This window comes from Hippocampus zosterae, chromosome 10, assembly GCF_025434085.1.
Source record: "Hippocampus zosterae strain Florida chromosome 10, ASM2543408v3, whole genome shotgun sequence".
Lineage (NCBI taxonomy): Eukaryota > Metazoa > Chordata > Actinopteri > Syngnathiformes > Syngnathidae > Hippocampus > Hippocampus zosterae.
In genome coordinates, this window is record NC_067460.1 from 4,789,299 (window position 1) to 4,815,518 (window position 26,220).

Genomic DNA, 26,220 nt, shown 5'->3' on the forward strand with positions numbered 1-26,220 from the left:
CAGAAGATTGTCCCCAGAATGATGACTGAACATGTCCGCTCCAATCCAGACCTTCCGTGCGCCGCGCTGTAATTGATCTGCCGGTGCGAGCTGTGGGACGCTTGTTCACATTCAGCGCTTTGAAGTCCTCTGAAGGTTCCGCTTAATGCCTCTTAAAGCGCACCTTGCTCCTCTCCTGGAGGAGATTAGTCTCGCCGTCGTTAAAATGCACGTCGCGGCGTAGCTCTCAGAGGAGGCTGATTGAGATGCATCACTTGAATGTCTCTTGACCTTGAACAATAAGTAAACGAGAAGTGACACGCCCACCTTGCGAGGGCTGGTAAAATTCCCGCCAATCGTCCCCCGCCGCTACAAAATCATTTGGTCTCAATCAAATGAAATGCAAACAAGAGGCAATTTGACTGCTAAACAGGGCATTAGCGGGTATTAGCGGTGTCTATTCCTCGAATTGAAGTACGGCATCTCGACCTACCACTCTTTAAGTTGCCTTGCCGAGTGTATGTGCCCGCAGGTAGAAACAGGGCGTCGAGTTCCCCCTCGGTTCCTTGCTACACTTCTGCAGTGGCTGATGAAACAAAGTGCAATGATGTACCAGAGTCTCGTAAGAAGCCAGTTGAATCTCAACGTACAATAAGCATTGCTTGGAAAAGAGAGGGCCTAAAGTGCTGCGTTTGTCATTTTTCACCGCAAACGTGCTCGTCCTCATCGTTGGACCTGTTGTTTTTCAGACGTGTGGCGTGTCATGATATAAGATAAAGTGCCGCTGACTCCAACTCAAAAGTCACCATCTCTTTTTTTTTCTCTTTGCCTTTTCCTCCTTTAGACAAACACGAGACCAAGCTGAAGGGTGTGATATACTTCCAGGCTATCGAAGAGGTTTATTACGATCACCTCCGCAGCGCCACCAAGGTATGCTGCTCTCCCTCATGCTCTCATTTATCTTTAGTTCTTCTTTCAATCGGACCCCTTCTTGCGTACACCATTCTTTTGCTTTCTTTTCCTCCACTTTGGCACATTTGCTTTGGCCGGCTGCTCTCACTTCTAGAGGAGCTTTTTCAACTTGAATCTGACGAGTGTATGTATCAACCATTTTTACTTCATCCTACTCCCTTGAACATAATAACTGTGTTGAATGAAGACTGATTTCTTTCTTTTTACTTTTTTATCTACCTTATTTTCTGTCAAATTATTACTGTATATGTTTTATGTTCAATAAACAATAAACAAACAAACAAACCATGCTGCATGTTCACCTGTGTAACCGTACGCATACCCAATGAGAATGGCTGAAACCTGAACTCCTCTGGGTGGATTTGTGTGTCAGTCGTGTTTTTTTCTTTTTTCTTTGATCTGCTCATCCTGCTTGTTCCCTTGGCCCTCCCCCTTGCCCCCGGTCCCCAGTTGAATGTCATGTGTGTAGAAAACTATTTCTTACTTATTCATAAAAACCTTAGATATATTCCTCAATTTTTGAAGGGTGTTTTGTTTCACTTTGATTTCTAAGCGACAGAGGTAGAGTTCTGTGAAGAAAACCCCCCAAAAGTGGCGATATATTTGTTGTCTTAGATACTCTGTTCTATATAATTGCCAAAAGCACTCCCCTGCAAAATGAGTTTTTTTCTCTATAATATTAGGAAGATTTGTGATTGATGAATACGAGACAAGCTTTTTTTCCCCCAGGTAATTTCATGTGCATTTGACATCTTTTTGACCCATTTTTTTACGTGAGCAAAAGTATTGAAACGTGACTGATGGAGGTCTTTTGTTGCCCAAGTACATGATGAGATGATTCTCGAACCAAAGTGACGGAAGGCTGACACGCTCGATCTGCTCATGATCTCAAATTGACAAGCTCACCTGTGAAGCTCAGTGGTGGTCATGTTGCATAGCTTCCGCCTAGACGGGCTCATGAATCTTGAAAAGCATGTTGCAGATGCAAAATGAACCCAGAAGTCTCCAGGAACATTTTGTCTGCCAATTTAAAGAGATGTTTAGCAATGTGCGCTATGCTCGCAAACCTCCGCCGCTCAGTGCGAAACAAAAAGCATTCAATTTCCCCAAAAGCCGTCTCTGCGCCCTAGAGTCCGGTGCACCTTATATATGGTGTCTCAGTCTCTCTATATTCCCCAATGGCTTATTGTATGTTAGTGTTCGTGTTAGTGTATTGTAGTGTAGTGTGTTAGTGTATTGTATGCCATGGAGTGGTTCTCCCTGACACTAATTGCCATGTGCATTCGCCCTCGCACACTCAAACAGACAACTACTTGGTGAGCTCTGTGCAGTCATTATGAAACAAAGATAATACCAAAAGCCTCGTTAACTACTATGACTAAACGAAGCAAGGAGACAAGCAATACTCCGAAAGATATTTAGCCTCTTGTGGATGAGAGCCCACGAGGTTTGTGTGCCTTTTTGTTCAATCAATTATCTTCAAAACTTTTGTCTTTCATTTATTGTTTTGTAATTCCGTTTCATGTCCGTGTTTGTGACCAGTTGTCATTGTTACAGCTGCAGCGGTTATGAAGGCTCTCTTTAAATAAAGCTGCATTGTATTGTATTGTATTGTATTCACGTTAGCATCTAGTGGATGCATAGCGCAACCGCAGCCCCGAGATGGAGCTTCCCTTCTATGCACCTTATAATGCAATACGTCCTGTATACGAAAACTGTTTTAAAATAGAACATTCATTGAAGGTGCGCCTTATAATCTGAAGTGCCTGATAAAGAAGAAAATACGGTACCTTTCAAGACAACAATGCTATCTTCGCCAATACATTTGCTCATGTGAAAACAAAAACAAAAGTTGTGTGCCAGATCCAAACATGCTAAGCTGGATGCAAAAGTTGCAAAGTTGCTCTTTTGTTTTATATTGCTGTCATTTTTAATGTCAAACCCATTTAATTTAGCTTGTGTGTGTTTTTGTGTCTAATTCTGATCTATTTTTTCTGCTTGACTTTTTTGACTGTTCATGGGTTTGGGCAAAGGTGTTTGAAACAAAAAAGCGAGCTGTTGTTCATGTGATTGAATTTGTCAGAGAAAGTGCTGTTTTGTCTCTTGTCAGTTTGAAATGCGACATTGTCAGTCCCAAGTGAAACCGTAGAAAGAAACAAAATCTTACCAAACACATTAACAGTTAAGGTTCAAAACTGACACGAGTGAACATTGCTACAATTTGCACATGACTGAATTAACCCTCCCAAATGTGTTCAGCTTCGAACGTTTCGGTTCAGACACACAACATTCCAACCTTATTGTAATACCACTGTATTATTGTAATCTTGTAAAGAGGATTGATGATAGCAAAGTCTGTTTTTTTTCATCCATTTGTCTGTGTCTTTTAGAGCCCAAATCCCGCCTTGACGTTTTGCGTGAAGACCCACGACCGCCTCTATTACATGGTGGCGCCCTCAGCAGAGGCCATGAGGATCTGGATGGACGTGATAGTCACGGGAGCAGAGGGGTACACTCAATTCCTTAACTGACGACGCACGTAGCGACAGGTTTATTTTCGGCAGGGACTCTGAAGACACTCCCCACTCCCCACATTTGTAGTCCGCAGTTTAGTTGCGTGTTTTCTTTTTTTAAAATCACACGATGTCACGGTGTCTTCAATGCCACTCATTGAAAAAGGGAGCTCCTGGTGTACACACTTACACACACACACACATTTACACACTTCTGTATATAAACCAAAATGTACACCTTTCAAAGACTTTAGAAAGCTTTTCTATATTGCCAAATGGAGATCTTTTGTATACTTTTTTTTTAACTCGGTTTAAAAGCTTGCCAAATGTCAACAACCTCTGTATTTATTGGAGCTGCCGTATACACAGCGAAAAGGTACACTTGTTAAGCAAAAGCTCTGCATCCTCCTCCTTATTTTGCTCATGTGCTGCTCCATCAAACAGCTTTGAAGGCCTGCTCCTGATCACACACAACATTGACAAAGGTTGCATGTTATGTTTCGGGTCAGTTTCCAGTTACACTATTTGGAGTCATTCCAGCTCAGGGCCTCATTCAGTAGTACAATTTGACTCATATGGACTGTCTTTCGACCCTTACGGTACTGATAAAAGTCTTTTGGTGTAGTTAAATGATATTTTTGAAATTCAAGGTACACATATTTTGCTTCTGGATTAGAGGGACCTATTGGCTCTTGTAAAACTCACTCGCTATTAAGTTCCATAAATTGTATCAACCTCAACCCAAAAACAATTTTGAGTCTCAGCTCGGAGTGACTGAAAGTGTTTTGTCAGCATCTTCTGGCTTACCGAATGCTTTACATGGCAAAGCTAATACGTATCATTGGTTGCATTCGCTGGACACTTAAGTACTTAAGTTGAATTCCACTCTGATAACTGTGCACCGAATATTAAAACAGGTGGTGTTCCTTACCCTTCAGATTAAGTATGTATTAAAACATGCTTCTAAAATAAAATGTGTGAAGAAAAAAAACAGCTCACACCCCAACATACAGGTATACTGTATGTCAGCAGTACAGCCCTCAGTTGACTCATGGATAGGAATGTGCAGCTGTGTCATGTCATCATGTTGCCATTATTATTATTTTTTTAAATAAATGAATGTTGCAGGCCTTTAACTAAGGTAACACCACCGTTCGTAAGCCAGCAGTCTCAGAAGGCGGAAAGCAAACCATTTTGCAGATGCCAGAGATAGCCGATATCAAACAAATCAAATCTTGACCCCCAAAAAAAGATTTTCATCACTATTTTTTTTCTTCGACAATTTAAACAGTGTGAATGCACGACTAAAATTTTGTTTATTAAAAAAAACAAAAAACACTGGACAAAAAAAAATTGCCAGTGTGCCCATTTTGATGATCCGAACCCTTTCAAGCACCCTGGAGCCTGATAACATGAAAATCTGTCCATTGTAGTAACCGCTGTCCCTGAAAGGGTTAATAATGTTTTTCTATACTAACATCTGTGGGTATACTGAATCTGTCTATATATACTGACATAAAATTCAAAAGTGTGCCTTTATCAAACAACTGCATGCACATCCAGGATATAGGCACAAGCCAAATGGTTGTAAAGTTGAATAGTAGTTTACCTCACTTAATGGTCTCAACTTTGAGTAGCTTTGGTTTCTGACTGGCTTTCAAGGAGGATGGCATACTTTACCGTGGCCATCGAGGTTCATGCAAAAATGTGCTATTAACCGTCCCGAAAATCCAAACAAATGATGTATGTTTTGGAATTATAATTGACCGCATCAGTCATTTCCCATTCAGCAGCACGAATTCATTGCACCATTGGTGCCAGTGTAAATTTCCACAGTGATTGTGAATTTGAGTCAGCAGATCTGTCGTGAATGTACCGTTTTGTAACAAGCACGGGAGGAGGATCTGGAACTGCGTGGTTGAGTGGGTTAGTCGAAATAATTTAAGGTTTTTGTGCCTCAGATAGTGACCTTTACCTCTTCAAAATATTCTAAAGACCTTAATATATATGATGTCATCCTTGCCTTTACTCTTCCTGCACACTTGGCGTGTGCAAACCAAATTTGACAATGGCAAGGCTGTGAAATCCTTTCAGTTGATATGCTGATGTTGTCGATCTTGAATCAAAGTAAAGATATACTGTATATATATAAAAAAGAAGCCTGGATGGTAGTATATGATCGAAATGAAACACTACAATATCATTTTGTTCTTTATTGTTGTCCATTTTATTTCATGACTGTTACATTTCAGATTGTATGGTACTGCCGTGATGAGTTGTATCTTCATTAAAAACACACACCCCATAGCCCCACACCCCCACACACATACCACTTTTTTTTATTATTATTGTTTTTCCTGCAGTTATTGGTCCCTTGTAATGTATCATCTTCCACTTTGAGTTGAAAAACATGGATTTGTCAATCCTATTAAACCAGTTACAGAGCATAGTCTGATTTTCTTGGTTCCAGTGGGTTGAACATGTTAAAAGATGTTGAGTGGCAGCAATGACTACAGCATGAGGAGAATCCCAATTTGAAAAGAAAGCAACACAAAGAGGGAAAGAACATAATTTGCAATCACGGTGATTCCCTTAATTTCCAAACACCAAAGGAAAGAAAAAGACACGTCGACAAGTTGAATGAACATCTGGTCTTCCAGATATGAATCTGAGTTGTCTCCTCAATGTTCATTCAAAGCGCGTTGCTAACGTCGGCTGAAGAGCAAACACAATTTTTGTTATTTCTCCATCTGACTATATACTGTCTGGTCATCCAGTGTATACTGCATAAGCAAAAATCACTCATCCCTCTTTTAACTAAATAACCAATTGATTTGATTGAAATTCAAATTTAAATTAATGTAGAACCTTTGAGGGCAATCCAGTACCCTCAATGGCACTCCAATTTAAGAAACAGTTTCTCCAACAGGACACAACACAAATAATTATTCAGTTAAACTGACACCATCAATCATTGATTAACTGATTTGTGTGTGTGTGTGTGTGTGTGTGTGTGCGTGTGTGTGTGTGTGTGTGTGTGTGTGTGTGTGTGTGTGTGTGTGTGTGTGTGTGTGTGTGTGTGTGTGTGTGTGTGTGTGTGTGTGTGTGTGTGTGTGTGCGTGTGTGTGCGCGTGCGTGCGTGCGTGCGTGCGCGCGTGCGTGCGTGCGTCTTCAATTTGCACCATATCATGCAGGTGACTTACTCTAATCACAGGGTGATGTGTACTCGGTCGAGGCCACATCAGCTGCGAATAAAAATAAAATCAGATCAACATCTTCAACAGGTGAACAAGGAAAAAGAGCACACAGAAAAGAATATGGACTGTAAAACGTTGGATACAAGACTGTTTGCGTCCCAAGCCGGTGTTACATTGGAAAAATCTGGCAGAAGCAGAAGAGGATCTTACTCTGCTGGTAGTAGTCGTAGACTTTGACCACAGTTGCCTTCAGGTTCTCGACGAGCATGTCCTGCTCCAGCGTAAACAGCCGTCTCACCTTTTGTCAGCTGCAAACACAAAACACACGCCACTGAAAGGGCTTGCGCTTCAATTGCAAGGTGATAGCCTGATCTGCGACCTGAATGCTATGGCATCATCGCACTGCCCAGTCCATTAACGGAAATAATGGAGGACGGCCAATATTTAGTATCACTTGAAATGTGAAAGAACATATTTTTTGTCAAATTGTGGCCTCCACTTGAATTGACATGCAGGGTGAATCTCATCAAATTAGTTCCACAGTCATTGACTGACAAGATCAAATTTGGCAAGGGAAAAAGCTCAGCAGAAAAAAGAACGTTTTCTCCAAGATATCATTTCACGGACTTTCATGGACGTGTCTTGATAAAGCTGTCACTGCTCAACAGCTTGAGGTTTCCGTGAAATCACTCAATCTCATCAATAAAACACAGTTACCCGACATACGATAACTTACATGTTACTCGTAAAAGTTATTGTAGTTTACGACAATTAATGAACTAATTAAAACTACATTGGAAAATCAATTTGTTGATCAAATATTTGACAAAAATGAGAGTGATTTAAAAAAAAACTAACTGAAGTACTTTATCTGCCTATAAATCTAACTAAATGACAGCGAAATGCCATTTGTTTTCATCTCTGTGAAATAATTTGCAGACATGCTCTTTCATCGGCCTCCTTCTGATCAATTTGTGCAGGTGAGAGTGCTTGAGGGAGCAGGGGGGGGAACCAAACAGACAATTGTCTGTGAATCTGCAAAGATGTTTAAAGGTACTGCAACGCAATTCCATTGATTTTGAGCATTGGTCATCGAATTTCAATCCAGGACATTTTACAGATGAAACAAAGCTCATACCCCATCCAAGTACCGGTAGATGTTGATATAACTGTCATCCACTTCCACACGCTTCACTGATTCTTCATTCCTTGGCTGTTTTGTTGTTTGCTTTATAGTGCATATTTTGAAAAATGAAACATATTAGGCACATATATTTTGAACATGTGTCAGTATTTCGTCCTTATTTAAAAAGGTTTTTTTGTCAGACATTTGGTCAGGAAGTGCGTGCGTGGTCCGACGTGGCCTTGCAGCAGCACCAATGAAAGCTGTAAGTTGACCATCCTTGATCTAGATGCAGTCATGCCACCAGAGTGTTGGTTAAGTGTCCTCGAAATTGTCAGATAAGAGGGATTCTTTTAAAGGAATGCAAATTGAGAATACTTTTGAATTAAAATTACTCATACAAGTACCAAGAAACTCATTCAATAAAAATGTATCAACTCCAAAGTATTTATTTGACAATAATATCATTTTTGCAGATGATGTGGTACTGTTAGCTCCTTCAAACAGGGCTCTCCAACTCTCACTGGAGCGTTTCACAGCCGAGTGTGAAGCGGTTGGGATGAAGATCAGCACCCCCAAATCTGAAACAATGGTCCTCAGTCCGAAAAGTGCGGAGTGCCCTCTCCGGGTCCGGGAGGAGATCTTGCCCCAAGTAGAGGAGTTTAAGTATCTTGGGGTCTTATTCACGAATGAGGGCAGGAGGGAGTGAGAGATTGACAGGCGGATCGAGGCAGCGTCTTCTGTGATGCGGACTTTGTATCGGTCTGTCGTGGTAAAGAAGGAGCTGAGCCAAGGGGCAAAGCTCTCAATTTACCGGTCGAGCTACGTCCCAACCCTCATTTATGGTCACGAGCTATGGGTCATGACCGAAAGAACGAGATCCCGGGTACAAGCGGCCGAAATGAGTTTTCTCTGCAGGGTTTCCGGGCTCTCCCTTAGAGATAAGGTGAGAAGCTCGGTCATCCGGGAGGGGTTCAGAGTAGAGACGCTTCTCCTCCACATCCAGAGGAGCCAGCTGAGGTGGCTCGGGCATCTGCATAGGATGCCTCCTGGACGCCTCCGTGACACGCTGGAGAGTCTATGTCACCCAGCTGGCCTGGGAACGCCTCGGGATCCGCCAGGAAGAGCTGGAAGAAGTGGCTGGGGAGAGGGAAGTCTGGGCTTCCCTCTAAAGCTGCTGCCCCCGCAGCCACCCCAGATAAGCGGCGGAAAATGAATGGATGGAGTATTGTCATTCATAAACCATTATAGCAATGATATGTGGATGGAAATATGGGACACAGCAGAAATTAGTTACAGATAATTGGGCTCAAAATGCTTTTGAGGACAATCCATGGACGCAAATCGTATTTGACAAAATGAGTCATCTGTAGAGGCAGAGAGACATGCACGTGCATTGAACTGACGTGGACAGAGAGGTTGAGCTGTGTCTTGCTGGGGTTGATGGTGGCAGAGATGTTGAAGGCAGAAAAGTCAGGAGCAGGGGGGATGTTGTCATGCATGGAGATCTGGCAGGGAACATGACCGTGTGCTAGACTGTGTAACTACACTTCCATCTCAATCGCGTATGACGCTTCAACAACACAATCTAAATCACGGGTACAGTAGTAATCAGATTGCCACAGGTAATGTGTGTGTTGCGAGAAATTGTGTCACTAGTGCAATGTAGAGGAAATTACCCCTTAAGTTCATCCCTAACGTCAGTCCTTTGAAGCCTTGAGCAACATCCAGCTAACACCTGGATCAAGTGTTAATTAACTGGCAATTATTTGCATGCGAAAGGCATGCCTGTGAAAAACGCTGAAACGTTGCCAAGTGAGATCCGGCAAGACTGTCCCAACAAGTTCTAGTTGCAAAACCGTACCTGCAGCGCAGAGGAGCGTGTTGTGACTGACTGGAGCGTTCCTTCGGCCTACAAGAGAAACCCACATGGGAAATGTTCCACTGGGGTTAATTGCACAACAAAACAAGCCAGAGCCCCCACTAATTCACATTCGACATGGCGTAGGGTTCTTCAAAAGGTCGACAAACCTTCTGCGACCTTGATTAGCGTTCATCCGTGTTTAGTTCAATGAGACATTGCATTTCTACTGCCTCAAATCAGTTAAGGCCAACGGATTCAGAAGTAAAAACTCACTCGACTGCTGCCGAGAGAGAATGTGATTTTCTAAGGCCCCTGTCAGTCACGTGCCCTTGTAATCGCCACCACTTCCACAATCAAATCTACTGACGTTCGGTCAACGCAGTCGCATCTGACAGGAACTGACCTCCACCAGCAGGCTGCGGACCACGGTGTCACTGTGGCCAACGTCAGGGACAGAAGCCACCTCATTGCCACATAGCAATCTGGTCCTCCCGGCCTCGGCGCTCACCTTCAGATCAGATCAATCTTGCCTGAGCACAAACAAACAGTCCTATTTAGAGGTCACGAAGGCATGCGTCTTTAGTCCAACATTAAAAAAAATTGACAGTATACATCTTTCTGGATTCATTCACTTTTAGGGTTGATACTGCCCCCCCACCCCGTACTCGGAACTTTAATTCCTCGCCCAGGTTGCAGATTTACTCGCTGTCATTACTTTCAGACATAATCAGTGGAGTAGACAGCAGAGTGTTCATTTAATTTCTGCTTAAGGGATCACAACTCTTGGAATAATTCCACATAAAAAATATGTTGTCAAGATAAAATGAAATCATGACCTGTGAGTTCAAATAGCACTCTACCTAATGAATGATTCACTGAAAATCACAGGAGCCAATTGACTTGACTAAAAATATCTTTTAATGGTGCGCAGGGGAAATATAGACAACTCATCAGGCAGAGCTTGAGCTTCACACTTAAGCCTAATGAGAATCCTGGCTTGAGTTGCGCCCTGTATGAGCCCCCGAACATCACCAACACACACATGAGGTTGTGCACAAACACTTCGATGAAAAACACACATACCTTATGTTTAGTAACAATGACTATATTTTATTATCAAGCAAGAACGTTGCGACAGCAAAGACTCGCAATGAAGCAACATAAAAAATCAGGCACTGCACGAATGAAACAGCAACCTAAACCAGGGCTGTGCAATGGCCCATTGCCAATCGGAAAGTGGAACGCCTCCCAAGAACCAGGTTAATATGTGAACCCCAACTTTGTCTTCATAATTTTTCATGAATGTATGAAAAGCAAATTGTCTTGACTCAATAAATTGTGACGTGTGTCAATATGTTATGGTCCCTGGTGGGTCATTAGCTCCCAAAGACGATTTTTCATCTTCTCTCATGACTGTCCTGTCTTTCTTTTGATGGGCAACAAATCATGCATGTTTCCAATATTTTGGGGTGAAGGGCCAAAGTGCCTCTTTACTGCTGATTGTTGCCAATATTGAACTAATTCAACTTAGCCAGCTTTGGGTATCTCTTTACATGTTGATATTAATGAGCTGCCTTTGACCTTTTGTGGGTGTCTGCTGACTTACTGACTGTTTTGCTTGCAGGAGAAAGGGTACCATATTTTCCGCACTAAAAGGCGCAACTAAAAGCCTTCCATTTTCGTGGTCATAACGGTAATATGTCAACCTCAAAATGGCTCCTTGCTTGAGACATGCTTACAACGCAAAGTTCAAACTTAAGGTGATCGGTTTCGCAGTTGAACATGGAAATAGAGCAGCGGCAAGAGAGTTCAACATTAACGAGTCAATGTTTTAACTTGCTGGTCCAGCACTCCATCCTACACCACCATCCAGCGTCGGCCGGAGAGCAGCCCGACATCAGACTGAGCCTGGAGAGCTCGGACAGTATGGGCAGCAGTGTGTCCATAGGCAACAACTCCGCCTGCTCGCCAGATAATTTGTCCAGGTACCCACGACAACTTCAGCCATTACTCTTGTTTATACTCTACTCATCGCTAACTGCACAAAAAACTCCCTTTTTCTATTAGTGTGGGCATTTAAGGAACTTCAGAAAATGCACAAAATAGCAACTATAAGTGAGGTATTTGGCAAATACCGCAACACAGAATAGGTTCTGAAAAAAAATCTGTGAATGAGTGAATTTGTGAGAAGTGAGAACCACTTATGCCATCAATATACAATATAACCCCCTCGTGAGCAGTACTATAGCAACACATCTTTTAAGAACCAAAGAAGGGCCCAAAATTCTGAATAATCCCATTGAGCCATTTTATGACAAATTCAGTTAGGCACACAGACAAAAGCACTCACAGGCACCATTTCCCAGACTGCTCCCTGCCAGAATTGGACTTTATCTGCATGTTCTAATTTGGGGACCGTCTGTTGGTTGTGTGCTGTGTCACAAAAGCGTTCACTGCAGGAAGCTCTCAGCTGAACGTGTTCGCAGCTTTGTTGTAGCTCACAAGAGATAAAACCGTATTGGTAAAATATTTTGCAAAACTTGAATGGCATTTGTGCGCGAGTTAAAAGTGCATATTGGGCCGAAATAGAAGGAAATATCCGTGTTTCTGCTCAGTCAGCATCAGTCCTTATTCGAATCCCGTTTTGACACTGTCATGTCACACACACTATGAACAAAAGTCTGCATTCATTTTTCTGGCTCATCACATTCCAAGTTAGTCAAAATTTTCGTGTTTGATGTTTCACGACAGTATGCGGTGTGATTAAAATGTACCCATTTCCAACCTCATTCTGGAAAAGCAGCCATCCTGGTGGAAGTACAGTTTCTCGCCTACAAACAAGAAAATATTGAAATCAACCACAGACTCCTTTGCTCTGATTAAAACAGGGAAAAAGCTTTTTTTCGGTAGGTTGTTTTTCATGGATTTCCATCCTGAAGAGTAGAGTTGCTCATCACTGTGTAAAGTCCTGATGATCTCAGAAACCATTTGAATGCAGGTGCTGTGTATTTATTTCCAACACGAGTGTTGGAGGAACGGACGCGCTGAAGATGGAAGAGATGGAGAAAATGCTGAAGGAGGCACAGATGTAGAAAGCCAGACTTATTGAGTTTCGGGTACGTGTCATTACAACAGCGGCGGAATCAGATGTGCCTGATTGATGACGTTCTGGTGTGACGGGATCAATGAGGAGGAACGATTCAATACTGTAATGAAGTCCTTTCATTCCTTTTGTATTGGCCTTTTTATCAGTTCATCGTCTGCCAGATGTCACGGTGTTAGAATTGCTGTCTGAATGAAAAGCTCGTATGGGGATAGAATGTTGTGATGAGCGCAAGGACAGCAGAGTAAAAAAAAAAAACTAACAAAAAGATCCATATTGCTTCACATGTACTCTAGTCAAAATGATTGAAAGAAAAAGCTCTCTTTCAGGAACAGGAGAGCTTCGTTTTCCATCAAATGTTGGAAGAAGAGTGGAAAAGGAGGGAGGAAGCATAGAAAAGATTGCAGGATGAAACTCCAACGACAGCAGCTGGTGCAGAAGGAAGTGAAGTTGAGGGCCAAGAACTTCTTCCTTCTAACATCATCCATCTATCCATTTTTTTATCCGTGTATACTCATGAGGATCGCGGGCATGCTGGAGCTGTCATTGAGCAGCAGGCGGGCTACACCCTTAACTGGATGCCAGCCAATCACGAGGCACACATAGACGAACACCCAATCGCGCTCACAATCACACTTTAGGACAAATTGGAGTGTTCGATTAACCGACCGTGCATGTTTTTTTTATTTTTTATTGAATGGTTGGCTACCTCAGCTAAACTGGCAAAGAAGGATGACACCTTTCTTCTTTGGTAGGACAAAAAACAACAACAACAACACAAAAATGGTACGGTATATGAGTATTTTGTAGAATTATTGAGGACATCACAATCGAACAAATTTCTCAACTCTAAATGACTTTTTTTACATTCAGTTCATTTTTAAGAAGAAAGGGACAAATAAAAGTTTATCTATCTTGTTATTGATCACAGTACTTTTGTCAGCTTCAGGATATGATGGTGACGACAGTGGTTTTGTCTCATTTTACAGTAAAAGGACGAACAATTGCGTGTGACAAATTTTAAAATAATAATATAAGGAACTGTTGCATCTCCACCCGTTAATATCTACCACGAAACTATCAAAATTGAGCATTAATATTTTTGTTCTGAAAGCAGAATTTGGGATCTATTTTAGATTCGGGTTTCTAACTTACGGTCATGACGCCAAAAAGGTTGCAGACACATTTTTATCGAGTCTCAGTTATCATGCAGAGCCACACTTTCTTGACAAAGTGCTTTGTAGGTAAATTTATTGTTTTTGTGGGTAATATTTTGGGTAGGTCAATTTTGGGGGCAGTATAAAAAACTTCATTTTTGTATGTTCAGTAAATGAAAATGTTTTGCTCTTATGATGTCAAGTGAAAAAAAATGCTGTTATGGTGGAGAGGTAATATCATATCTTGGGTTTGCTTGACTGCTTCTGGCACTGGCTCACTAGTCTTTATTGATGATGGTCTTTGTAACTCATGACGGTAACAGCAGAATGAATTTGAAATTCTACAAAACCATTTTGTCTGGCGATTGACAGAAAATGCATCCCAAACTGACCGGAAGAAGCTTCACCATGCAACAAGAAGAGAACCTTGTAAATGAGTGTGAATGACAAATACGTAACAGTACTGTTATGGCAGACTTAATTGCAGCTATTTTGGTTTATGTAATAAGTGCTTTTCACCAACCCAACAATTAAAACTAATGAGCTAATTGTCCACATCAGTCATCTCTCATTCAGCAGCACAAGGCATCGCAACATTGCTGCCACTGCACATTCTCATTGTAAATGGGAGCACACACAGAATTTGTGAGTCGGCAGATCTGTCATGAATGTACCGGTTCGTAAAAAGCACGGCAGGAGGATCTGGAACTGTGCGTGGATGAATAGGTCGTAATAATTTAAGGATGTTGTGCCTCATATCGTGACGTTTACACTCCTAAAATTATTCTAAAGCCCTAAACATATTTCTCCCTTGCCTTTACTCTTTCTACACACCTGGTGTGTGCAAACCAAATTTGACAATGGCTAGTCTGTTGATATTAATGCTCATGTTGTCAATATTGAAAAAAAACGTACAAATATTCTGTATAAAAAAAGAAGGTGCCTGGATGGAAATGTACTATTGAAATGAAAAAAAAGACAATAACATTATGTTCTTTATGGTTGTCCATTTTATTTCATGACTGTTACATTTCAAATTGTATGTTATCGACGTGGTGAGTTTTCTCTTCATAAAAAAACACACACACACCATACATCCACAAATGCAGCACTCTTTTTTTCTTTTTAAAAAAGTGTTTTTTCTGCAGTTATTGTATGTACCATCTGCCACTTTGTCAATCCTCTTAAAACAGTTGCAGAGCGCAGTCTGATTTTCTTGGTTTCCAGCGGGTTGAACATGTTAAAAGCTTTCCAGTGTTGAGGCGAGGCAGCATTAACTAATAAGTGAATTCAGAGTTTGAAAATAAAAAGGAACACAGAGAGGGAAGGAACATCATTTGCAATCACGAGTGTTCCCTTAAAATCCAAACACAGGAGAGGAAAAAGACACGCCTACAAGTTGGATGAACATCTGAGTTGTCTCCTCTCTGGTCATTTAAAGCTGGTTCAGAGCATCACCTGAAAAGCAAACATAATTTTCTGTGTTTTTACGTGTTACTGTATACGGTCACATTGTATGTCTTATGTAAGCCCAATCCAAAGAATGATCCCCATTTTTATATTTACAACCCTTCCACATGAAGGCACCTGAGGAAGGGTCTAACATGAAGTGTGGGAGTTGGGGAGGAGCAAAAGCGAGTATGAACACAAGCTACGGGGGAACACATGACACAAGTGGATGATGTTGGAGTCAACACTCCCGGATCCCACTGCCTTCGTGCAACCCGAATCCTCTAAATATTGGCAAAATGTATGAACCAAAACTAATTCTGGCAAAGCTCCCAAACAGACAAATGAATAAAGTGGAGAAACGAATCAATGGATGGATCACGGTTATGGTGAGGAACTAATTTGGCTGCACCGATCGAGAGGCAGTGGTACCATTAGTGATGGGTCGAAATGGGCCGAGGCTACAAATCTTGCGTTGAGTAATGGGAGGGACGTTTCCACGAAGCTTGTATCGAGGCCCGCGTCATTTCGGCAAAACCCGGAAGTGATGACGTGTGAAGCCTCGCCGGCCGGCTGTGTCACATGTACTAGTCGCTTTGGCAGTGGTCCGACGTTTGCCGTGCATTGTAAACACAGTACAGCCTACGGTATAAATTGGTTGCAAAACGCAATGGCGATCGCCTGTTATCTCACATTTTGTGGATTGCAGCTTTTTGCTTGTTCTTATGTCTAACTATTGTTATTTCACAGGTGAAGTGTCTGTTGTGTGCAAGGGAACTTGTATACAACAATAACACCTCGTCTATTTTGAGCCATGACAGAGCCTTGCACGAGAGCAAGGAGAGCCATGAAACTGGGCAATACCGACCCAAATTTATGTAAACTGGCACTCGCATTTCGCTGCACCCCAGCTTCCTCTGTGCCTTGTGGAAGAATATTTTCTAAAGCCGGAGAAATATTGTCCACAAAAAGAAACCTTTTAAAGCCTGCCATAGTGGGAAAACTCATTCATTCATCTTCCGGACCGCTTGATCCTCACGAGAGTCGCGGGGGGTGCTGGAGCCAGCTGTCTTCGGGCAGTAGGTGGGGGACACTCTGAATTGGTTGCCAGCTAATCACAGGGCACACAGAGACGAACAACCATACACGCTCACACTCACACCTAGGGACAATTTAGAGTGCTCAATCAGCTCCGTTCTGGCGGGCCGAGCAGTGGGCGCCTCACCTTGCGGAGAGACCCCACCTCCTTCCCCGCCGGCTGGTGGGCATTTAGCCGTGTCTGGGGCCCAAGAATCCCAGCGTTCCCTCCTCGCGCCACTCGGAGAAATCCCACCACGTGAGGTGTGTGCGAGCATGTCAACGAGCAGACTGTCGTCATCACCTTCATGCCATTGTGGAAGAGTTTCCCCACGGATCGGATGCAGCCGTCACTCCCTTGCTCTGAGTACAACCACTTCTTGGTATCTAGAATCAAAGGTCACACCCTGGATCTGATCTGCTGCTCTGGTATTTCCCCCTCCAACTGTACTGCTGACGAATTTCCAATAACGGACCACTTCCTTATCTCATTCAACATTACACTCCAGCTCTCAACTGCCAAATCACCACGGACCATTGTTTACCGTAATATTAAAGACATTAACATTGACTCTCTCACTGCATGGCTGACCACCCTGACTCCTACATTGATTCCACTCCTGATTATTTGGTTTTCCGATATAACTCTGGTCTCACCAGCATCCTCAATACTTTCGCCCCTGTCAAGTCCCGCTCTGTCCTTTTTACTCGGTCTGCCCCTTGGTTCACCCCTCATCTCCGTTCCTTGAAATCCCAAATCCTGTAAAGTCTCTCAAGCTGCCGGGAGCTTGAGAGACTTTACAGGAAAACCGGCCTCACTGCTCACAAGGACATATATGCAGCTCAACTATCCCTCTACAAGGATTCCATCTCTCAAGCAAAATCACATTACTACTCCGGACTCATCTGCTCCAATGCTGGAAATACTAAGACTCTCTTTTCCCTTTGGAACAGAATCACTCAACCTCCTGACTCCCTACCACCTCACTTTTATTCTCGTGACACCAGCAACCCACTTCTCCTCTTTTTCAACGAAAAAATCAACAGAATCCACCAGCATCTGGGCTCCTCTGTACCTTTCCCCTCCTCTGACCTTATCACCCCTTGCAAACTGTTCTCTTCTTTTGAAATCCCCCATCTCTCATTAATTTCAGACCTCATCATTAAATCCAAGACTTCCTCCTGTTAGCTCGATCCCCTTCCCCACAGTTCTGGTCAAATCCTGCCTACCCTCTCTGCTTCCCTTCATCTCAGCCATTATCCATTCCTCTCTGTCGACTGGAATTGTTCCTGTGCTCTTCAAAACTGCAGCTGTCACCCCAATCCTGAAAAAACTTGGTTCAGATCCCAATGACTTCAATAACCAACGCCCCATTTCCCATCTTCCCTTCATCTCGAAAATTCTGGAGAAAACTGTCGCCTCTCAGCTCCACTCCCACCTCACCGACAATAGTCTTTATGAACAATTCCAGTCCGGCTTCCGTCCCCGTCACAGTACTGAAACCGCCCTCATAGAAATCACAAACGATCTTCTCATGGCAGCAGACTGGCCTAATCTCCATCCTCATCCTCCTTGACCTGAGTGCAGCCTTCAACACAATCTCTCACCCCATCCTCCTCAATAGACTCTACCATAGGCATCACCAACACCCCTCTACGTTGGTTCCACTCATATCTCACTGGCCGCTCTCAGTTCATTCAACTTGATTCTTTTACTTCACAATCCCTCCCCGTTTCTTCTGGTGTTCCCCAGGGGTCTGTCCTCGGTCCGCTCCTCTTCATTGTCTACCTCCTTCCGCTCGGAAACATTTTCTGCAAATTTGGTTTACACTTTCACTGCTTTGCAAATAACACCCAGCTCTATCTCTCCAGCAAACCCGACGCTTCTCTCCCACCCTCATCCCTCTCTCACTGTCTCTCAGAAATCAAATCTTGGTTCACCCATAATTTCCTCAAGCTAAACAGCAATAAAACTGAACTCCTACTCGTCGGTACCAAATCCACTCTAAACAAAGCCGACAGTCTTTGATTAAAAAAAAAAAGTCCTCATAATTGATAATGGCACTATATCTCCTTCCCCCAGGTGAAGAGTCTGGGTGTTATCCTTGACAGTTCACTATCCTTTCACTCCCACATCAATAACATTACTGCTCATTTCCACCTTCGCAATATAAACCGCCTCCGTCCCTCACTCACTCCGCACACCACCGTATTGACTACTGCAACTCACTCCTCTTTGGTGTCCATCAAAAATTCCTCCATAAACTTCAACTAGTTCAGAATTCAGCAGCCCGAATCATCACGAGGACCCCCTCCTTCCATCATATCACCCCCATCCTCCGACAGCTCCACTGGCTTCCTGTCAAACTTCAATCAACTTCAAATCAAACAGAATCAACTTCAAATTACTTCTCTATACATTCAAAGCCATCCATAACCTTGCGCCCCCCTATCTGTCAGATCTTCTTCAAATCTCCATTCCTTCTCGCTCACTCAGGTCCTCATCCTCCCTCCACCTTTTTCTACCCTCTGCCCTTCTCAGTACAATGGGGTGCAGAGCCTTCAGTCGCTCTGCCCCCAAACTCTGGAACTCACTTGCTCACAACATTCGTAATATTGACTCTCTTTCCTTATTCAAAACCCAGCTCAGAACCCACCTATTCAGACTTGCCTACCCGCCTTAATAAATCTTTCTTTATTTATTTATTATTTTATCTGTGTTTTACTATTGGTCTTGGCTGTACAGTGTCCTTGAGTGTTATGAAAGGCGCTTACAAATGTGATATATTATTATTATTATTATAAAATGTGCTTGGGATCGACAAAGATGTAATCCTTCACTCCACCAAATGACTTCATCACAAAAGAGGTAAGCCTGGAGAGAAAAAAGTGAATGAGAGAGAGCGAGAGAGAGAGAGAGAGAGAGAGAGAGAGAGAGAGAGAGAGAGAGAGAGAGAGAGAGAGAGAGAGAGAGAGAGAGAGAGAGAGAGAGAGAGAGAGAGAGAGAGAGAGAGAGAGAGAGAGAGAGAGAGAGAGAGAGAGAGAGAGAGAGAGAGAGAGAGAGAGAGAGAGAGAGAGAGAGAGAGAGAGAGAGAGAGAGAGAGAGAGAGAGAGAGAGAGAGAGAGAGAGAGAGAGAGAGAGAGAGAGACACTTTTGAAAACAAATCAACAAATCAAAGCACAAAGTGCCTGAGGCGGTAACCCCAAATTAAACCCAACCATTGAACAATTACACAATGATCTTGTGTATGTATGATATGGAGCCTCTGGGCTACAAAAGAGTTCAGCTGAATCTGAAAGAGGGGCACCAAAAATTTTGACTATCAAATATCGAAACCAATGAAATATTACAGAGGCGTGACAACGCCAGGACCACTATCACTATTCAAACATAATGGTAGAGGCTGGTCACGAGGCAAAAAGAAGAAAAAGCTTTTGTTTATTTCCCCCTTGGTGATGTGCTTTAAGGTGCTATATAAATCTGAGTTTTATTTTGGTGATTAATTATTCACATAAAAGCCCCCTAAATCCTTGTAAAGCTGTCTGATGAGGTAAAATTAGTTTTGCCCAGTCCTACATTACCTACTTCGTAAACGCAACGCATTCAAGCTGTTTCGGCCAAAATTTTGCAGCAAATAATAACATGATTGGACACTTGAGTCGTTGTTCCTACAACAGCCACGACCCAGACATATTCACCAAGTACCAAACTGCCCAGCATCCTTTCAGCGAGCAAAATAAATACAAAAAAAAGCAACCAAAAAAAAAAACGTTTGTCCAATCCTCCCCAGGCGATGTGCTTTAAGCACATTAAACGCAAATATTAGCATTTTCTGTCAGCAGCTTCACGGAGTAAAGGGCTGGATTTTTTTTTCTGCTGCCAAAAACAGAAAGATGCGTACGCCTGCGTTGGCTGCCATTTTTAGTCTCATATCAAATTAAGTGTGAACTTTAAGCTGAATAAAGTCGATGCAAAAAAAACACAAAGTACTTAAAAATGTTCTCGAACATCTGATGCAACTGCACTGTGTGTGTGTGTTACGTCATTTATTCTAGTATTTTTTTGAGGGGGTCATTTCAGATTATCATCAAGCTTTAACGTGAAAGCAGTGACAGGCTCAAATACAATCGAAATATTTTTGTGACAGTAAATTAAAAGTGTAATGCCGCAAGATGAGTGAATCACATTTTGCAAATAGCCACAATGTAACAACATAGAAGCGATCAGCAACTGCATTTGCCTGCTGAGGTGTACACAAACTTTCCTCCATGGTGGAATCACTAAAAGTCAAACTGCAATGTCATCACACAAAACCCCAGCGGTAAAATGTTGGATGACTTCATGTTTTACAATCAACAAAGTTAGTTCAAGGCTTATTTCCACAGCTGTACATCAGGAGTTCTTTTTCTTTGAGTGATTCCATCACAAGGGTATAACTGCTCGCAAAGAGGAAAAAAAGTTCTGATTATTTATACATTTCATAAAAACTTAGTATTTTTTTTAACCCTTTCATGCAAGCTGTAACCTGATAACATGATAAGCTCTCCACTGGGTTAATTTTCCCCAAATATCCATTCATCCATCCAATTTCTGATCCGCTTCGGGTCGCGGGGGGTGCTGGAGCCTATCCCAGCTGTCTTCGGGCAGTCGGCGGGGGACACCCTGAATCGGTTGCCAGCCAATCGCAGAGCACACAGAAACGAACAACCATTCGTGCTCACACTCACACTTAGGGACAATTCAGAGTGTTCAATCAGCCTGCCATGCATGTTTTTGGAATGTGGGAGGAAACTGGAGTACCCGTAGAAAACCCACACAGGCCCGCTGAGAACATGCAAACGCCACATTGGAACGGCGAACCCACGACCTCTGCACTGTGAGGTCAACATGCTAAACACTTAACACCGCCCTCCAAATATCCATGATGGATTTGTTTTTCTATTTTTGAAGTTAAATAGCCTTTCAATTGTCAGGGGTTATTTTTGTATTGCGCTTTTTACCTTCAAGGTACTCAAAACTGTGAAATGCCAATCATTTGAAATTGCTGATACAAAGCATCATCACTGATGAACGCTGCGGCTTTCCTACTGACCAGGTGTTGCCAGATGCGTCTCTCTTCCCAAAGGCGCTGTAGGAGCCATCGTCATGCTTGTAAGTGAGCTCCCTTTGGTATCCTGGAACACACACGCATGCACAAAAACACACATCCCAATAGACCACTTGCAGATCTTTATGTTGTTCCATTTATTCCTTGGCGACCGACTTTTCCTTCAGAACTATTGTGAAGCAGTGTACAAAGATGTGATTTGGCAGGACCATTTCAACCGCTGGAAAGTAGTTTTTTAAGAATCTTTTGTTTGGTACTCCCTCCATGTACAGCCCTGTGCTGAAACATGACGGTTAAGATTAAGATTACTGACATTTTGCTCGATGCATGCAGCGAGGGGCACATTTGTGCAACGCCTGGACATGAGGATGACAAGGACATTTGAGGTGATTTGCTCAGCCCACTTTGTCAGCAAAACACAAATAGGCTGAATACATGTGTCGTTTTGCTCACATGACACGTGATCTGAGACAGCGTAACAATCAACGAATCAATGGCCAATGTGACATGCCACAATCATGTTGAAATGTGGAGACGTTTCTCGTGGCAAAATGACAGTGAAATGAAAATTCATTTTTGTCGGGCTCATCGCAGACTTTGTTGGTTTCCATGCTTAGCCTTTGTGTGTTCCCTATTGGTTTTAAAATAAATGTGAACGTAAATAAATACAGTATGTTCAAGCAAGTTATAGTTTGAGTCCATCTTTTCCATCGGTAAATTGTGGCGAATGAAAATGCTTTGCAATGGTGCTTATTATTATTTTTTTTAAACACTAACATCCAAGCCTCTAAATTCCATTAGAAAAGTTAAACAAGGCACAAAGTGCACCTGCCGTTTTGTCACATGAGACTTAAAGCCTTTCAATCAATGCGTGCAAACTTTGTAGTGTACAGTTACTGTATTTTCACGCCCATAAGGCGCACTTAAAAGTCTTCAGTTGTCTTCAAAATGAGCGGGGCGCTTAATAATGCGGGGAGTTTTGTGTATGCACGAGTTCCAAAAATCTCTGCTGCTGTGTAACTTCACAATGAACGCTAAAGGCACACCCCCAGTCAGTGTATCTGGGGCCGGTATGTGTATTGTGCAAAACAACAACTTGAAAATGGCACCTACGAAGAGACACGCTTGTGAAGCAAGCTATCAGTTGTGGGAAGGTACCATGGGAATCAAGCAGCCGTGAAGCTCAACCAATGTACGGGACTTGGTGCTTTTGTTTTAGAATACGGTGCCATCTATCCATCCAGGTAAGAACGACCATGGCTTCGCAACATCCGGCGGATTACAAAGGCAACTTAAATACACGTGGTAGATTAAAATTTTCCTTTCCCAACGATTTTGATGCTAAAAATTGTACTGTCCCTGATGCGTATCCATTTTTCATAGTCTTGTTTTGTGAGCCCCTCCTTCCATGGTGGGAATGATGACTCACCGCTCTCGAGGAAGCGCGTTGCCTTGTCCCGAATCTCAGCAGTCAGTTGATCGGTGCTTTTCAAGTAGTTGAGAATGAAGATGTTGGGGGCAAAGAGCAACATGTTCTGCTCCCCGCAGCCATATGGCATCGCCAGGAGTTGGTCCAGGTTCTTAATGGCTCGGCCCATCAGGTCACCTTCATCAGGAAAAAAAAAAAAAAAATCTCATGAGGGACGGTTCTACGAAGAGAATTCTCGAGAAATATAATCCAAGAACATAAACAACAGTTTTAAAATTTTTATGTTTTTTTTTTTTTAACCAAGAACAGAGACAGTGGCTCTGGCAGATGCAGCAACAAATATTTCTGGCATCCTTTTCCACGGGTCCCTCTGGCAACAAACAGTTTGCAAAAATAGTGAACGAAATAGTATTCGATTTTGTGTAATAGGAGCTGAAAGAATTTATTTCCAACGTGATAACTCCGACCGGTTACGATTTCCACTTTCAAAATACTGCATTCATGTGGGTGTTCTTTTTCTTTTTGCATTATAAAAGAAAAATGTAAAGTTGAGTAAAACTCACGACATTTACAAGCATCCAATCACCCTTTCAAAACCCAAATATTTACATGACAATGTGGCTTGTGGAGGTGGATGCTTTGGCGTGGGAGGAAGGTGGACGTCAAGCACCGAAACCTAATTGTTGAAATGGAGCTGGCGGAGTGGGGGGGTTCAAAAGGAACATTAAGGTTTCGCTTCATATAATCAAATGGGAATTGAGTCTTTTTCTTGAATGGAAGGATTCTCCTCCTTCTTTCTTTGGAATAAATTATTGAATACCTAATTAATTATAACCAAAGTGACAAGTTCATCAGCGTTAAAACTACAGAAATGAGCTTGCACACAAATGCAAGCAAATCAAAATCATGAATAACTCCGTTTTTTGGTATGACAGCAACAAATCAAGAATTCATCAATCGAACTCTCATGTGAGCAAAACAGAGCGCTTCAAATACCGTGTCCGGCAAGATTGTCCCAAGTTCTAGTTGCAAAACCGTACCTGCAGGACAGAGGAGCGCATCGTGACTGATTGACTGGGGCGTTCTTTTGGCCTACAAGAGAAACCAACATAGAAAATGTTTCACTGGGGTTAATTGCAAAACACAACAAGCCAGAGCCCCCACCAATTCACATTCGACATGGCGTAGGACTCTTCAAAAGGCCGAGAAACCTTCTGCGGCCTTGAATGGCATTCATCCGTGTTTAGTTCATTGAGACAATGCATTTCTACGACCTCAAAGCAGGTTCCAACCAAGGCCAACGGATTCAGAGAGAAAATCTCACTCTACGGCTGCCAAGAGAGAATGTGATTTTCTCAGGCCCCTGTCAGTCACGTGCCCTTGCAATCGCCACCACTTCCACAATCAAATCTACTGACGTTCTGTCAGCGCAGTCGGATCTGGAGCATCTGACAGGGACTGACCTCCACCAGCAGGCTGCGGACCACGGTGTCAATGCGGCCCACTTCAGGGACAGAAGCCACCTCATTGCCGTACAGCACGCTGGTCTTCATGGCCTCGGCGCTCACATTTAGATCGATCTTGCCTGAGTGCAGACAGTCTTATTCAGAGATCGCAAAGGCATGCGTCTTCAGACCTTCAACAAATTTACCATCAACAGCCCCTTTGTTTTTTGAGGTTACCCGCACACCCCACTACCCACTCTGAATTTCACTTTCTCGCCCAGATTTCAGTCTTCCTCACAGTCATTAATCCCCATTTGTTTCCTTCTCACACACACTCTCCCCATACCAAATGATCTCCCGCCGCCTCCCTGTTTTTCACAGCCCAAAATTGTTCTCACTGAGGCCAAGTACAGATCAGCCCCTGAGGGAGAGGTTTCCAAGTATTTCATCAGTGATGCTACCTGACATGTTAGTACAAGTGAGTGTCAGCGCGCCTCGAAGAGGAGATGGAGCAGCACGATTTGACACTCAGCAAAGCCTCGTTCGTCCTCGTCGCCGCTTGATTAAACCTCCTCAGCTTTGTACCATAATCCATCTCGTTTTTGTTTCACATTATCATTCCCTTTCAATTGACTAAGTTTTACATTTGGCTTTTTTCCACTTATTTTTGACTTTTTGTGAACCATAATATACTGTCGACATTGAATGGACGACGAGCACAGTATTTTTCAGTTTTTTTTTTCATATGGATCAACTCAAGTTGAAACATTTACATGGGAGAACAGATTTTATTTTTTTAATTAACCCAAAGATATGTGTTTTGAATTTAGTGATGTGTTTATAAATGATTATGATTATTTTTAGATTTACCTAAATAAATGCTGATTTAAGCCATCTTCTTGCAATTTGGACTACCATCGTCAAAGTGCATGCTCGCTCTAATAAGAGATTTTTTCTTACTTATACTGTAGTTTGGAGCCTGCCCACAGCTAGAGCTACCCTCTCAAAAATCACATCCAATCCTTTTTTTTTAATCCGTCCTTTTTTTCATATTGCTATTCAGTTTTAAGACGATCAGATAATTGTGTGAGTACCTTTACTTAAGAAATTAATTGATTCAGGAAGAAATTTCTTAACTAGATAATGTTGTAAGTATAGACGCATTTTCCATGTAAATGCCATAATTCCTTCCAAGTCCCCTAAAATTCAGACATACATGTTTTCCGAAGCATAAAAAATGCATCAAAATATGTAACAAATACAAATATTGCACAATAAATGAGAGTTGTCTATACTGTAAAAAACAAAGAATAGAGTCAAGAATAAAAATGCCCGGTAGACCAGTGGTTAGCACGTCGGCTTCACAGTGCAGAGGTACCGGGTTCGATTCCAGCTCCGACCTCCCTGTGTGGAGTTTGCATGTTCTCCCCGGGCCTGCATGGGTTTTCTCCGGGTGCTCCGGTTTCCTCCCACATTCCAAAAACATGCATGGCAGGCTGATTGGACGCTCTAAATTGTCCCGAGGTGTGAATGTGAGCGTGGATGGTTGTTCGTCTCTGTGTGCCCTGCGATTGGCTGGCAACTGATTCAGTGTGTCCCCCGTCTACTGCCCGGAGACGGCTGGGATAGGCTCCAGCACCCCCGCGACCCTGGTGAGGATTAAGCGGTTCGGAAAAAAAATGGATGGATGGACATTTAACTTTGAACTGCGTCCTCAGTAACACAGTAAAAAATTGGCTCTTAGTCTCTGACTGGTCGGCCACCCCTGGTCTATGGGGTTTACTTATCGGTGGGGTTTATTTTT

The 26,220-nt window shown here is 42.7% G+C and overlaps 2 protein-coding genes and 1 long non-coding RNA gene across 19 annotated transcripts in view; 1 reads left to right on the forward strand and 2 right to left on the reverse strand.

Annotated features, from left to right (window-relative positions):
* Nucleotides 1-15,083, forward strand: part of phldb1b (pleckstrin homology-like domain, family B, member 1b) — a 149,719-nt gene extending 134,636 nt beyond the window's left edge. For 11 of the 15 annotated variants that reach the window (XM_052078808.1, XM_052078813.1, XM_052078814.1 and 8 more), the window contains 3 exons: nt 824-909; nt 1,046-1,075; nt 3,342-5,909. In XM_052078808.1, coding sequence (XP_051934768.1) covers nt 824-909; nt 1,046-1,075; nt 3,342-3,482 — 257 coding nt within the window. In that variant the 3' untranslated portion in view covers nt 3,483-5,909. Of the gene's footprint in view, nt 1-823; nt 910-1,045; nt 1,076-3,341; nt 5,910-12,673; nt 12,765-12,889; nt 13,034-13,080 lie in introns of those variants that run through there. The other 4 variants (XM_052078809.1, XM_052078815.1, XM_052078820.1 and 1 more) reach the window with 3 other exon arrangements.
* LOC127609110 (alpha-2-macroglobulin-like protein 1) overlaps nt 1-26,220 on the reverse strand; it is a 254,157-nt gene that overhangs the window by 170,207 nt on the left and 57,730 nt on the right. For 2 of the 3 annotated variants that reach the window (XM_052078833.1, XM_052078832.1), the window contains one exon: nt 5,663-6,709. The exons of the other annotated variant lie outside the window; for it this stretch is intronic. In XM_052078833.1, the coding sequence (XP_051934793.1) occupies nt 6,669-6,709 (41 nt within the window). In that variant the 3' untranslated portion in view covers nt 5,663-6,668. Of the gene's footprint in view, nt 1-5,662; nt 6,710-26,220 lie in introns of those variants that run through there. 3 annotated transcript variants of the gene reach the window in all.
* On the reverse strand, nt 23,325-24,974 carry LOC127609298 (uncharacterized). Its single transcript, XR_007964518.1, has 3 exons — nt 24,435-24,974; nt 24,012-24,063; nt 23,325-23,341 (listed from the first exon to the last, which is right to left on the reverse strand). It is a non-coding gene; the product is annotated as an uncharacterized LOC127609298 (long non-coding RNA).